The 14,356-nt window shown below is 44.9% G+C and overlaps 1 protein-coding gene across 1 annotated transcript in view; it reads left to right on the forward strand.

Moving 5' to 3' along the window:
* Positions 1-2,998, forward strand: part of FAM171A1 (family with sequence similarity 171 member A1) — a 124,360-nt gene extending 121,362 nt beyond the window's left edge. The window contains exon 8 of the mRNA XM_072955035.1: positions 34-2,998. Within this exon, the coding sequence (XP_072811136.1) occupies positions 34-1,738 (1,705 nt within the window). The 3' untranslated portion in view covers positions 1,739-2,998. The remainder of the gene's footprint in view (positions 1-33) is intronic.
* Positions 2,999-14,356: the final 11,358 nt, after the last annotated feature.

Here is a 14,356-nt window from a genome sequence, read left to right on the forward strand (position 1 = left end):
CTCTAACCTTCAGGTTTGTATCTTTGCTCACAGACGGAAGTGCCTGAAGCCCCGCCAGCACCCCAGAAAACTGCAACTCCCTGCCACCCTGGAGAGCTCCAAAAGAGACCAGTCAACTTCCATGTCACACATCAACCTGCTGTTTTCTCGTCGGGAGTCAGAATTCCCCGGGCCACTCTCTGTCACCAGTCAGGGCCGCCCGGACGTCCCAGGCTCAAAGGAGCTGATGGGCGGAGTCCATTTAGAAGTGATGTCTTCCAGCGGGGAAGCGGACATGCATACGCCCATGCTGAAGCTCTCCTACAGCACCTCACAGGAATTCAGCTCTCGGGAGGAACTCCTGTCCCACAAGGAGGAGGATAAAAGCCAAATCTCCTTTGATAACCTGACACCGAGCGGGACGTTGGGAAAAGATTACCATAAGTCAGTGGAGATTTTCCCCTTAAAGCCCAGGAAATCGATGGAAAGGGAAGGCTATGAGTCCCCTGGCGGCAGTGACTACAGGAGGAGTTACAACGCCATGCTCTCACAGCCCTTATTTGAAAAGCAAGACAGAGACGGTCAGGCCTCCGTAAACCATATTTCCACAGGAAGTAAGCTCACCATTCAGGAACATAAGTACCCTACGCCTTCATCTCCGGAGAAAGAGCAGCTGCTGGATCGCAGACCTGCTGAATGTATGATGTCGCGCTCAGTGGACCACCTGGAAAGACCTACCTCTTTCCCGCGGCCCGGCCAGCTGATCTGCTGTAGTTCTGTGGACCAGGTCAATGACAGCGTTTACAGGAAAGTTCTACCTGCCTTGGTCATCCCAGCTCATTACATGAAACTCCCAGGGGACCACTCCTACGTAGGCCAGCCCCTGGTCGTTCCATCTGACCAGCAGCTCGAGATAGAAAGACTGCAGGCTGAGCTCTCCAGTCCTCACGCAGGGATCTTCCCACACCCCTCCTCTCAGACCCAAGCCCAGCCCTTGTCTTGCCAGGCGATCTCACAGCAGCACTTGCAGGACGCCGGCGCCCGGGAGTGGGCCCCGCAGAATGCGTCCATGTCGGAGTCCCTCTCCATCCCAGCGTCCCTGAATGACGCAGCCTTGGCTCAGATGAACAGTGAGGTCCAGCTTCTGACCGAAAAGGCACTGTTGGAACTGGGGGGTGGGAAGCCCCTCCCTCACCCCAGGGCGTGGTTCGTCTCCCTGGATGGTAGGTCCAACGCACATGTCAGACATTCCTACATTGATCTCCAAAGAGCTGGGAGGAACGGAAGTAATGATGCCAGTCTGGATTCTGGCGTGGATATGAATGAACCAAAATCTGCCCGGAAGGGAAGAGGAGACCCCTTATCTCTGCCGCAGAGCCACCCACCGGTCCAGGAGCATCCGCAGAAAGAGCCAAGGGCCGCAGAGAGCTCCACCTACACGCAGCTCATGTACCTGGATGACATGGACCAGAGCGGCAGTGAGTGTGGCACCACGGTCGGGACCCCTGAGGACAGTGCCCTGCGGTGCCTGCTGGACAGCTCTGGCCGGAGAAGTGGCGGCCAGCTGCCCAGCCTGCAGGAGGAGACAACAAAACGAACTTCCGATGTCCCCCTGGAGCCGACAGCCAGTCCTGACCAGAGGCGATCTGCTCAGGAGGACGAGGAAGATGAAGAGGACGATGATGACCAAGGGGAAGACAAGAAGAGCCCATGGCAGAGACGGGAGGAGAGGCCCCTGATGGCGTTCAACATCAAATGAGTGACCACAGAGCCACCCCCCAGGGGAATATGATACAGTTGCCAAAAATTCTTTCTTACAGAAGCGCTTACCTGTTTGTGAAGGAAGATGAACCTCTCCCGCTAAGGGAAGTGGACGTTTTTTCTGCATTACCGTTGGCTGTGTAAGTGTTAGAGAGGAAGTAAAGGTCTTACTCAGAAGAAAAGGTGATGTTAACGGATGCCTCACCTCCAGGGAGATGGCTGACCTCAGTGTCTGAATGTCAATGTCGTCCCACGTACCTGCTGTGTCCACCCCCGAGGACACCAAAACATCACATGTGATGTCGCTAGGTTCCGCTGATAACCTCAGTTCTCCCCCAGATTCTGGGAACAGATGAAACTCTTTTCATTGCTTGAATCCATTTTATCACAATAATGCTCCTGTGAAGTTATTACTGAGAAACTAGCTTGGCACTTAGTGTCTCGAGGTATGCATCATCTCCAAGGGAAACTATGCATCGCTGCCTCTTGGTCTTACTTTGCTTAGATTTTTGCTTTGGTTAGGTTTCATTTCTGGTTTGCTTAAAACACACACACACACGCAATTTGGTTGTAAGGATTTTATTCCTTCATTTTCATCTGTTCTGCTTCTCAGTGGTTTATTTCGGTATCTGCTTTCAGGAACTCCTGAGTGTCATCTCATAATATCCAAGCCTTTGAATGAAATAGTACTGAAGTTTTTATCAGCTGCCAGTCCTTCAATCCTGGTCCCATTAACTCCAAGTGCCTTTTTTACAGTGACAACAGACAGTCCCTTATTTTGCTTTTTTTCGTTGTTGTTTTTCTTAATTTCTTTCATTGAACAGCCTGGATTTTATAAAGCTATTAAACGATACCCCTTTTCTTTAAACTGCATGCTGCCAAGTGCCCATTTGTGCTCAGAATTCTCATTTCAACTCTGTGTACTCTCTCGTTCTCACGTGTGACGTGGATTCTGTTTAGCGGAGATAGACTAGAGGACGCTTTAGCAATCCCCTCCCCTGTGCCACCCCTTTGGCCACTAGCCACCATTATGGTTTTCTTGGCTGTTTGTATATATGGTTACGTATTAACTCTGGAATCCTATGGGCTGATCTTGCTCGCCAAACATGGAGTATGGGCTGAGCAAGTAGACTGAATGTGACTATTAAAAAAAATCTTATGTACTATCCAAAAGTGCCAGAATGACTCTTCTGTGCATTCTCCTTGAAGAGCTGCTTGGTTATCCAAAAATGAAAACTCAGAATAAACTCTGATTTAAAAAAAAAACTATTTTGTGGTCCTTTTCATTCATTCTGAGCCATTATTAGTTTCAGAGTTGCCATTAAGAATTCACTCTTCATTCCTTGGGCAGTCTGAAATGCCAATGGGACCTTTTTTTTCAGAGACTAACACATAGACACCGAGGAATTTGCACGATGGTTAAATCCTAAAAATCCACCTTGCTGGTTAGTTTCATTCAAGAACACAATGTAACATTCTATTGTGTTTCTGCACTTTACAAGAAACCGATTTTTTTTATGTTTAATATTGATCCACCTTGAAATAGCTCCAAAAAGATGTCATTAAAATGACCAGAACCATCCCAGACGTGTGGAACTGTTAATCAAAATCATTAATGGGGCCATCAGAACATAGAACAGATCAGTGGAAATTAAGCTAGCTTGCTTTGTTGTAAAATCTTTATTATGAGTTCTACACAGGTGGAAAACGAATCAAGCTGGTTTTTATTATTATAATTCTCAAACGTTGATGTTTAGTCTTTCTGCTTTTAAAATGGTTGAGAGAATCCTTAACAGTATTGAAGCATCTGAGTGGATGGGAGTCTGTGATTTAACAAGTGAGGGACTGTTTACAAGTGAGCATTCTGACCAATAGGTGGCAGAGAAACCCTTGCAGACTTCCCTAAGACTCTAGGTAAGAGTCATTTGTCAATTACGCTCCAAAAAAAAAAAAAAAAAACTACGTGGCCTCTCCAAGAATACCTGAGGCCAGACATAGGTGATGGGGGAACACTAGGAGGTCCCCACCCCTTTGCAGCCCTTCCTTCAAGGATGCGAATGCCATCACCTCCTTAAAGCACTGGTTTCCAGAAGAGCCTCGTTTACAATGTGTTACCTGTGACTTGTAGGTGACACATTACCTGTCAGTACTGATTATGGGAGACGTGGAAGGAAGGTTGGGGGACAGGGGGCTTTTCTGATCCCTGCTTATTAGGACATACCTGGATCATTCAGGATTACGGAAAGTGTGGAGCAGCCAGCAGTGGTCACAAGACATTATGTCCCTAGAAAGACAAGACAGTGAGTTTGCCAAAGGGAAATGGTTCTGCTAAAGATGAAACTTACTCGTTTTACACTTGTCCAAGAGGCTCAGAGGCTAAAGGTTTTGCTCAGGGTGCCAACAGTGATCACCAGACTAGAATTGTCTGGAAAGTTCACCATAACTGGGTGAACTTGAAACATTGTATTTATCTCATCACAGTGTTCCGAATCAATTAAATTGTGTGAAGAACTAAAGCTGGCAAAGGTATCTTGCTTATGCCACCTAGTGGTGAGTTTTCACCTGCCTCTTATGGAGACTAACCTAGACGAACTGCTCTCTGTGGCCAGGGCTGGGAAGACAGGTGCGTGTGCACAGGGATGCTTCAGACGCTGGTTCGGTCCTCCAGGTGAGATGCGTGAGGAGATGGGACTGACATTTGTTGACTCTGTACATGGAAACAATAACTCATTCAGTACTCAAAATTTTGTGAGGTTTATTCTTTGTTTTACACCCAACTAGAGGTCAGCTAGAATCAGCAGTGTGTCACTTACACAGCCAGCACTCTGGAAATGAATGCATTTAAGTTATAAATGTTTCTGATAAGGGATGTACTGGATACAACTTACAAATTGTAATAAGATGCATAATTGTAAATTCCATTTGATAATTGATTCTCAAAGAATGCTTTCATTGATTCCAGTCGTAGCCAATCTGTTGTTGCAGTTGACCAAAGGGTGTAGTTTTAACATGACTTTTTTACTTTAATGATTAATTAATGTAACTGAAATAACGAAGATACATGTCAGAACTTCACTCACTGATCAATCACGGATTCTTTGCTGCTTTAGAAAATAGTGTTTTGAACCCTAGAAGAACAGTTTCTCATTTTTTTTGCACTACTGGCAATGTAATAACTCCAGACGTGATACAGTTTTAGGTTGAATCTGCATTATTAACATCTTCTCCATCCCTTTCTTGAATCTAGACAGTCAACAAATCAAGCCTCAATTTGTAGCATTGGCCAATTTCTGTGATGTAAATACTCCCATGTGGCCGCTTTCAATTCTCCAGATTGACATCACTGCACATGAGTTAGGAGAGATGCTTTCAGTGATAGCGAATATAACAGTAGCAGAGGTCTATGTCCACCAGATACAATAAAGGTAGATAACCTCTGAGTACAGAGGTTAACCTCAAATATACAGTTAATTATCTTGGGGATTCCATATTCATTTGGGATTTCCATATTCACAAGTCTGACTACTTGCTGAAATGCACTTGTGCCCCCAGAGCAACCCTCAGTGTGTTTTTCAAGATCATTCACACAGGCACGGAGCAATGAGCTGCCCAGCATGCATGTTCCCAGCTGAGGCTGAACCAGGAGATGCTCTGCCCTCCTGGTTCAGCCCTCAGACTGTAAACAAGTGTCCCTATTTTACAATCTGTCTATTGCCACATTGTCTGCAGTTCTGTGCTTTTTGTTGGTGATCTTGCTGTCGAAAACGGCCTGCAAGTGTAGTGCTGAAGTGCTGGCTAGTGTCCCTAGTGCAGGAAGGCTGTGGTGTGCCTGATAGGGAGAAGACGTGTGTTAGATGAGCTTGGTTCAGGCGTGAGTTAGAGCACCCAGGCTGACCATGAGCCAGAAAGCAAGAGCAGAGGAGCAAAGGTCTACCTGACTCCAAAACCTGGTCTCTTGCTTTGTGAATTTTCACAGGGAAACCGCTAATTAGAGCAGAAAATTCAAAGTGCAATTGTTTTCCAAGCAATAGCATCACTTGGGATGCAAGATGGGCAGTGTTCACTGGGGAGAGCACCATGCACCTTCTTGTGGTTCAGGTCTGGCTGCAGGACTTGGGAGGCATTTATGAAGGAAATGAGTTTATGTGCCCTAAACCATGCTAGGTAATATGCAACCTCATTTAAATGACAGAGCTCCTATGCTTTGGGAACTTGATTTAGTCTAAACTAAAACAGATAAATGCTAAAACAGTGAGGCAAAGCGCCCAAGAAAATGAGACCAGAACCAAAAAAGAAACAGACAATAAGCCCTAAAATTAATCAGGCCACAAGTCCAATAAACGATATTTGATTTCTCATGTTCATCCTCTTACATTTTACATGTAGACCTCTGTATTTGGAGGACAACAAGATAAAAATGAGTAAAGTTACAGATAGAAATTTGTGATTTTTCAACTATTTCAAAGTTCCACAATTTTTTTTGTCTTTAAAGTTTTTTTTAATTGAGGTATAATAGACACACAACGTTGCTCTGTTTTCAGGTGTACGACGTAACGATTCCATGTTTGTAGATATTGTGGAAGGATCACCACAGGAAGGCTAATTAGCATCCATCACCACACGTACTTACAAAATTTTTTCTTGTGATGAGAACGTTTAAGATCTACTCTTCTTAGTAACTTTCACACGTGCTGTACAGTGTTGCTAAGTATAGTCACCATGCTGTACATTACATCCTCATAACCTATAACTGGAAGTTTGCAGTTTTCCATGGTTTCTTATTTGCTGTTTTGACACTAATTAAAGCAAGTTGCAGTTATGTTTTGGAACTTTTATGAGGACTCTGGACATCACAGAGAACCCGTGGAGGTGGGCATGATGGTCGTCGTGATCCTGGAGCAGGAGAAGAAGGCTGGTGAGGGGGGGAGAAATTGTCCCAATCGATTAGGGGAAGGAGAAATTTCAAGCCTTCTCTTTTCCCTTGCAAACTATTTTCAAAGCTGTGGGCACAAATGTACACCAAAATCCCTGATACATGCTTTTATCGCTCTTTACTATGATTGTGACTTGTTTAAGGCTGGTATTCTGGTCCCTGAAAAGTGGCTAGTAATTCCTGTAAGACTGTTTCACCTCAGCAGGAGGAGGAGCAGGAATTAGAGCCACTGAGAGTGTGGAACATGAGAGAGCCTTGATAATCTCCCACAAGAGGGGATTGGAGCCAAGAGGTTTGAGATGACCTCCCCTACGCAGGCAGTGAGTGACCACACGGGGTGTCTGGGTCTGTTCAGGCTGCTATTACAAAATACCATAGACTGGGTAGCTTATAAACAACATTTATTCCTCACAATTCTGGAAGCCAGAAGTCTGAGATCAGGGCACCAGCGTGAGTGGGGGAGGGCCCTTTAATTTACAGTTGGCACCTTCTTATTGCCCTCACATTGTGGGAGGGGGTAGGAGCTCTGTGGGGCCTCCTTATGAGGGCACCAATCCCATTCATGGGGGCTCCACCCTTATGACCTCATCACCCCAAAGGTCCCGCCTCCTAATACTGTCATCACCTTGGGCTTTAGGGTTCCAAATTATGAATTCGGGGAAGACATAAACATTCAGGCCATTGCACAAGACAGGGCCTCATCTCCTGATGCCTGGTTCTGCATGTGTCCACCTCCTCAGGAGGCTTCTGTATCCCCTGCTCTTTCTGGCCAGTTCCTCTGCAGCTTCCACTGTCTCTTCACATCCTGTGTATGATAGATACTCAACAACCAGAGTGTAAGGCATCGTAAGCCATGCTAGTTATTAAACTTCCAAGGCTGTGGGAAGAACCCTGGATTTGGATGCAGAACACCTGGGCATCAGACCTGGCTCCTGGAATCAGACAGGTAACACTTCGGGGGCTGTAGAAGGGGGATGGTGTTTCCTGTGCTGCTTACCTGAGAGCAGGGGTAGGGGGGAGTTAAAATGAGACAACATTAAAGTGCCCTGTAAAGTGTAAATTACGGTACAAATAAAAGTTGTGATTTCTCTTAATTATTCTTCCAATCTTGTAGTTCCCTAATCTTGTTGCTACAGTGTAACAATGATCTTTTGTTGTTGTTGCTATCCCGGGAGCTTCTCTGCTGCTTTTTAGGAAAACAATAGACAAAACAACAAGATCTCTTCTTTCCCGTGCTTATTGCTTCCCCCAAGCTTCATCTGAGTGATGGCTCGCTCTCTGCACAAAATGATTTGCCAGGTGCTTAACATCAACCCAGGAGCTCAATAAAGATGCGTCTTCCTTACATGGTGGTCTCGAAACATGTGTGAGGATGCTGATTACAAGGCAATAACTTTCGGGTAAGTGCCCAATATCCACAGTTACTTGCTACCTGCCACAAAGATAAATACCTTTGGAAAACAGAGCAGTAGCCTCTTCATTCCTTCATTGAGTTGGTTTTGTAGGAAGATCATGTGTTTGTAACCTGAGAATGGGGTGCTCCAACCCAGAAGCACAGGAGAATCGCCTGTGAGCTGGTGGCAAGTATGTGGACCCCACCACAGACCAATCAGAATCAGAATCTCTGCAGGGGAAACCTGGCACTGATATTAAAACAAAACAAACAAATACTTTCCTCAGCTGATTCTGATACATAGACTTGTAAACCACTGCCTTAGAAATTCTGAAGCTACTTTGTGGTTTGGTAGCGCCTCCTGTTGGGTAGCTCAGGGAATGACAGATTAGGGTAGGTTGGTTGCCCTGCCCTAGATTTGCAGCTGGGAAGGGCAAACGCGTTCAATAACAATCCTCCAGGCTGAGCAGCACGTGCCTAAGAGATGTGACCAGGGCTCTTCTCTGCTTTGTTCACACTGCCTGTTGAAAAGCAGGACGTCGACCACCCCGGGCAGTGTCCCCTGTCCTGCTCACGTACTACACATTCCCCTTATCATCACACCTTGTTCCACAGCATCACCTGTGAAGGATTCCCACAGCTGCATCTGCAGCCAGATCTGCTATTGAAATTCAGACTCAGTTTCCAACTGTTAACTGGGCATCTCCATCCACATGGTCCTCCAGCACCTAAACCAACTTGCCCAGAGATGGAATCATCATACATCATCCCATGAACCTCCCTGCCAGCACCCTCAAAAAAGCTGGTTTCTCCTACTTTCCTCCCACATCTGCTACCCCAGGAAATAGCCTCACCATACACAATTTCCCCAGCCGGAAACCTCTCCACCCAGGCACCACTCAGGCTCAGGCACAACACCCTAACAATTTTACCTGCTGTCAGGAAGCAACGTGACTGTTTCATGCTTCTGGCTGGCCAGGGCTTTCTGAGCAAAACTTACTGGTATCCTAAGTTTTAGGATAAGTAAATGTAACCATTCCTTGAAAGACATTGTGTGAATTACTCCAAATAGATTTATAGGTTTATCTCCTCTGGAGCCATTGCTTTGCCATTCATTCATCTTCATTTACATTCATTGTAACATCAAGGGACCATTCCTTCTCTTCCCAGAGAGGATTGTTTTACAAGCTCCAAAATTCATAATTCAGCAATTCCTCTCCTGTAGTACAGACCCCACTTTGTGACGTCTGTCCTCATCACGTTGCCGCAAAGGGTAAAATGAAGCGTAGGGTAAAGATATCTTTTCAGTAAACAATAGGTCTACCTCTGATCCAGAAAGCTTGTTTTTGCTGTCAGGATAAAGTAAATACATGCTTAAATGAAGACTTACGTGCTAAATCTCTCCCAGACCTGTCCCTCCTGCCCCGCCCCATTTCTAAGCAGCACTGCTGTCCCAGCCACTCACTGCCTCACTGTCCACAAGTGTGAGAGCCAAACCAGTCACGTCACTTAAACAACAAAGTGTTCTCATGGTTGCAAGTGACAGAAACCAAACTCAAACTAGCATAAGTTAAGTGAAGAACTTCATCAGATGTGGGAGGCGAGCGAAATAAGGTGTGATGTTGTGATTCCTAAGAAGGAATATATATTTGGTCTTCATCCTTATTCCTGGCACAGAGCTCCTAAAACCCTTGGAATTTCCCAAGTGAGGAGAGTGATAAAGGTGCCTTGTTACTCATAACAAACCACTTCCAACCACACCTGAGTTCAAGTTAATGAAGTGACTTTGGAACCACAGCTAAGGATGGGGGCTTATTGCCAGGGGAGGCAACCCTGTGGTTAGAGGGTTGGAACTTTCAGTCCTACCCCCCCGACCTCAGGAGAGTGGAGAGGAGCTGGAGGTTGAATTGATTGCCAGTGGCCAGTGATTTAATAAATAGTGCCTATGTCTTGAAGCACCCGTAAAACACCAAAAGGACAGGATCCAGAGAGCTTCTAGGCCAGTGAACGCGTGGAGGTTCAGGAAGACTGATGCGACCAGGGAGCGTGGAAGCTCTTACCCACTTCCCCAGCTTGTCCTGTGCATCTTTTCCATCTGGCTGTCCCGAGCTATATCCTTTTCTAACAAACCAGTTCTCTAGTAAGTAAAACATGTCTCTGAGTTCTGTGGGCCACTCTAGCCAAATTAGTGGGACCCAAGGAGAAGGTGGTGGGAACCTCTGACTATAGCCGTTTGATCAGAAGCCCAAGTGACAACCTGGACAGAGAGTGGCATCTGTATCAGGGGCAGTCTTATGGGACTGAGCCCTTAACCCATGAGATCTGATGCTGTTTCCAGGCAGGAGGTGCCAGAACTGAGTTCAGCTGTAAGACAACTAGCTGGTGTTGGAGAGCTGCTTGGTAGCGGTGGAAAACCCGCATATCAGAATTGGTGTCAAAATTGTACAAGGGAGCCAAACCACAAAAGACAAAGTGTAATCTTGTTACCCCAAAACTGAGTTCGCCTCTTAGTGGGTGTTGAGCCAAAAGACACAACCAAGCCAGAGAGCAGGAGAAGGAAGGATGTAGCACCTACAGCAGTGAGAACTCCAGGAGTATCTCCCAACACCGCGTCTCTCTGAACAGCAAAACTGGGGAAGGTTTAAGCTAAGGGTGCATATGTACTCATGAAGGGGCTTGGGCAGAGCAGAATTCAGCATAGAACTGGGGCAAAGCTTGACAGCATCCAGGCTCTAGTTGACTGATGTCACAAGGGTCACCAAAGTCAGCGTCATCAATCCTTAGGCTCTAGCCAGGTGCTCAAGAGCCCGAGGGGGTTTGGAGCCTGCAAAACAGCTCAGGAAAGTGCTACAGGCTAATATTTACCTTTGAAAAAGCACTGGGAGTCTTTGCAACTGACTTATGGTCTGATATGTGAAGTTATTTCCCTGGCCTGGTCATAGCTGTTGTCCTTTTTCTTTTGTCCCCTTAAAAGCGTTCACTGCTGAGACCTATTCTTCTGCCAGGGCGAGCACGGTGGCTAGGCTTAGATCACAGAACGGCTTAGGCCTAAAATGGCTTGTCTTCTGCCAAGAAAGCCATGCTCCCTTTCTCCTGCACGACAGGAGCCCCGGGAAGGGTTTCTTGTTTACGCACGACTTTCACGCACATGACCTTGTTTTGTCACGGTGTCCCTGTTTGCTTGTTTGTTTTCAGATATGTGAAACTGTTTTTAAAAATTGCCTCCATTACAAATTTAAAAGGCTGGAAAGCTCCTTTTTCCCTACCCTATGAGCTCATTAAACACACACAGGAGAGCCAATTCATTTTCTTTTTTCTTTTTTCTTTTAATAGACTTTATTCCTTTAGAGCAGTTTCAGGTTCACAACAGAATTGAGCAGAAAATACAGAGAGTTCACACATACCCCTCCCAACCCACACATACATACTCCCCTACCCTCAACACCCCTCATCGGTGTGGCGTATTCGGTACGATCGATGAAACAACATGGGCACATTATTATCAACCGAAGCCCATAGTTTACATGACGGCTCACACTTGTTACTGTACATTCTATGGGTTTTGACAAATGCATAATGACATGTAGCCACCACTGTATTATACAGAATAATTTCATCACCCTAAAAATCCATTGTACTCCATCTATTCATTCCTCCCTCCCTCCCCCTCCCCAAACCATTGGAAACCACGATCTTTTTATTGTTTCTGTAGCTATGCCTTTTCCAGAATGTCACTTGTTTGGAATCATACAGTTTGTAGCCTTTTCAGACTGGCTTCTTTCATTTAGTAATATGTCTTTTAAGTTTCTTCCATGTTTTTCAGGGCTTGATAGATTTTTTTTTTTACTGCACATATATTTTTAAATTTACATGTATGTACTGTTCATTGTTTCTAAGAACGTTTAGAGCTTTAGCTTTTTAAACTTAGTTATCAAAGGAATAAAGCCAACCACAAAATAAGAATTAATTTAAAAAGATGCATACACCCTGCTATTAACAACAACATTGTTTATAACTGCCAAGATAAGGAAGCATCCTAAGTGCACATCAATAGTTGAATAGATAATGGAGATGCAGCACACATATTTTGCTTTGCTGTTCGATTGCTTTGGCTATTTGGGTCTTTTGTGGTTCCTCATAAATTCTGGAATTGTTTGTTCTAGTTCTGTGAGGAATGTCATGGGTACTGTCATGGGGATTGCACTGGATCTGTGGATTGCTTTGGGTAGTGTGGCCATTTTGATAGTGTTGATTCTTCCGATCCAAGAGCACAAGAAATCTTCCCATTTCTTTGTGTAATTTAGATTTTCAGGGTATAGGTAACCTTCTTCGTTAAGTTTATTTCTAGGTATTTTGTTGTTTTTGATGTAATAGAAATGTTTCTGCCAGAGATAAAATTCTGGTTTTTGAAGTGGAAAAAAAAGTGAATGAAAAGCCGCAAAATGGCAAAATAGCCTTCTTTTTTTTAATGGGTGAGTTGTGTTCCACTACATATATAAGAGCCAATTCATTTTAAAAAAGGACATTATAAAAGGCAAAGAATGATATCCATAGGCATTAGGGTTTTTTCCCCTTGCTTATTTGATTGTATTTAAAAACAAAACAAAACGAAAACATTAATATGAATAAAAATAGGTCCAAATAAATATAGCCAAAGCAGGTGATGTGACTCCACTATGGCATCCAAAGATACTAAAAGGAAATGTGTTGCCCAAACCCTGGTAAGGATCCAGGATTTGAACAGAAACCCAGAACTGCAGACTTCCAGCCCGGAGGCGCTGTGTCCCGCCCCCTGCGGCCAGCAGCCTCACTGAGACTGTTTCTGGGGACACGGAGTACCTGCTGCGTTCAGGCAGGTTCTCAATGCTTCCTGCGCATCAGCTCATTTAGTCCTCACTGTGACCTGTGGTTCTGTCATTTCTTCTGTCATTTCACAGACAAGGAAACTGGAGGAGCAGGGTGACTTGCCTATGGCCCTGTCAACTGAAAAAAAAATGAGCAAGCTAAAAGCTGAGAATGATGTTTCTACTTGGTGGACATACTGTGGACGCAAGCCCAGTAGGCAGCCTCTCGGGTAGCTCTGAGGGACTGCTCCCGAGAGGTAAGGGAAGAGCCAGGATACATAGGAGTTTTTGCAAAAACACAAAACAAAACCGATAGTCAAAAGATTGCTGTTAATTAAAACAAACAGACAGACATCTCAAGGTAGTGAACTGAGTGCTTTTCTATGTATGGGAAGATGTAAGAGTCTGGACTCACTGGAACCATTCCTTTGATCTGCACCTTAACTATCCAGCCAGTGTCCTGCCTTTCTCCATCCTTAAAACCCTCAGGGCGCAAAGTCAGGGACAGCAATTGTGGCTGATGGCTTGATGGATGCAGTGTCCTTTGTTTACTGATTTCACACGGGATATTTTTCACCCACAGACCTATGCCCTCTGCCTTTCTGCATGGTTATGAAACAGCGTTATTAGAGTCTTACGGAAAGCTAAAAATGTTGTTCTCTAGAATGCCGACAATTTGATAAGGAGTATACCATAACTATAAATTCCTTCAAGAAACATGGTGCTAGTCACTGAGGTCCTAAGGGATCCTGTGAGTCTTAGAAAGATAACTTGATACTTACTCCCCAAAGTGAGAAATTTTGGAGTCCTGTGACTTTAATCACCCCTTAAAAAGCCAGACAAGGTAGGAAAGTAGACGAAGGTGAGATCAAATGCTCAGCTGTAAAAAAATTTCATGTTTGATATCAGGAGACACACAAAAGGAGCATTATGGGGACAAATATAAAAGAACTCCCTGGAAATAGAGAGCAGCTCAAATTGTATCAGAGGTCAATTACCTTTTTCCTTCAAAGAGGCTGGAAAGACAGATTTTCATTGTCTTGAGTGAGAGAAGAAGAATGGGAACTCTTTCTCAGGGAGGTTTGCCTTTTTCCAGATTGGAAGGTAAGAGAAGGCTGGAGAGAGGCATCTTCAGAGAAGGAGCTTCCCAGCATGGAGGTGATTCCCGGCCAGAGAAGGCTTGGAATGTCTCATACGAAAGGTAGCTGTTTTTCCAGTGGTTACTACTCTATCATACTAACCTTGGCTCATCGCCAGTCGGTATTAGGATGAGACAGGGCATCCAGCAATAAACAGCCAAAGACATCATCGTTAACTGCAGTGAAGCATTGATTTCTGTGGGCATCTCATGTGAACCAGAACTACAGTTGGTCCTTCTAGCCTACTGAGAAGACAACACACTGGGCAAATAGAATAGAATTTAGACTTTCAGGAAAAAATTTGTGG

Source organism: Vicugna pacos, chromosome 35 (genome assembly GCF_048564905.1).
Source record: "Vicugna pacos chromosome 35, VicPac4, whole genome shotgun sequence".
Classification (NCBI taxonomy): Eukaryota; Metazoa; Chordata; class Mammalia; order Artiodactyla; family Camelidae; genus Vicugna; species Vicugna pacos.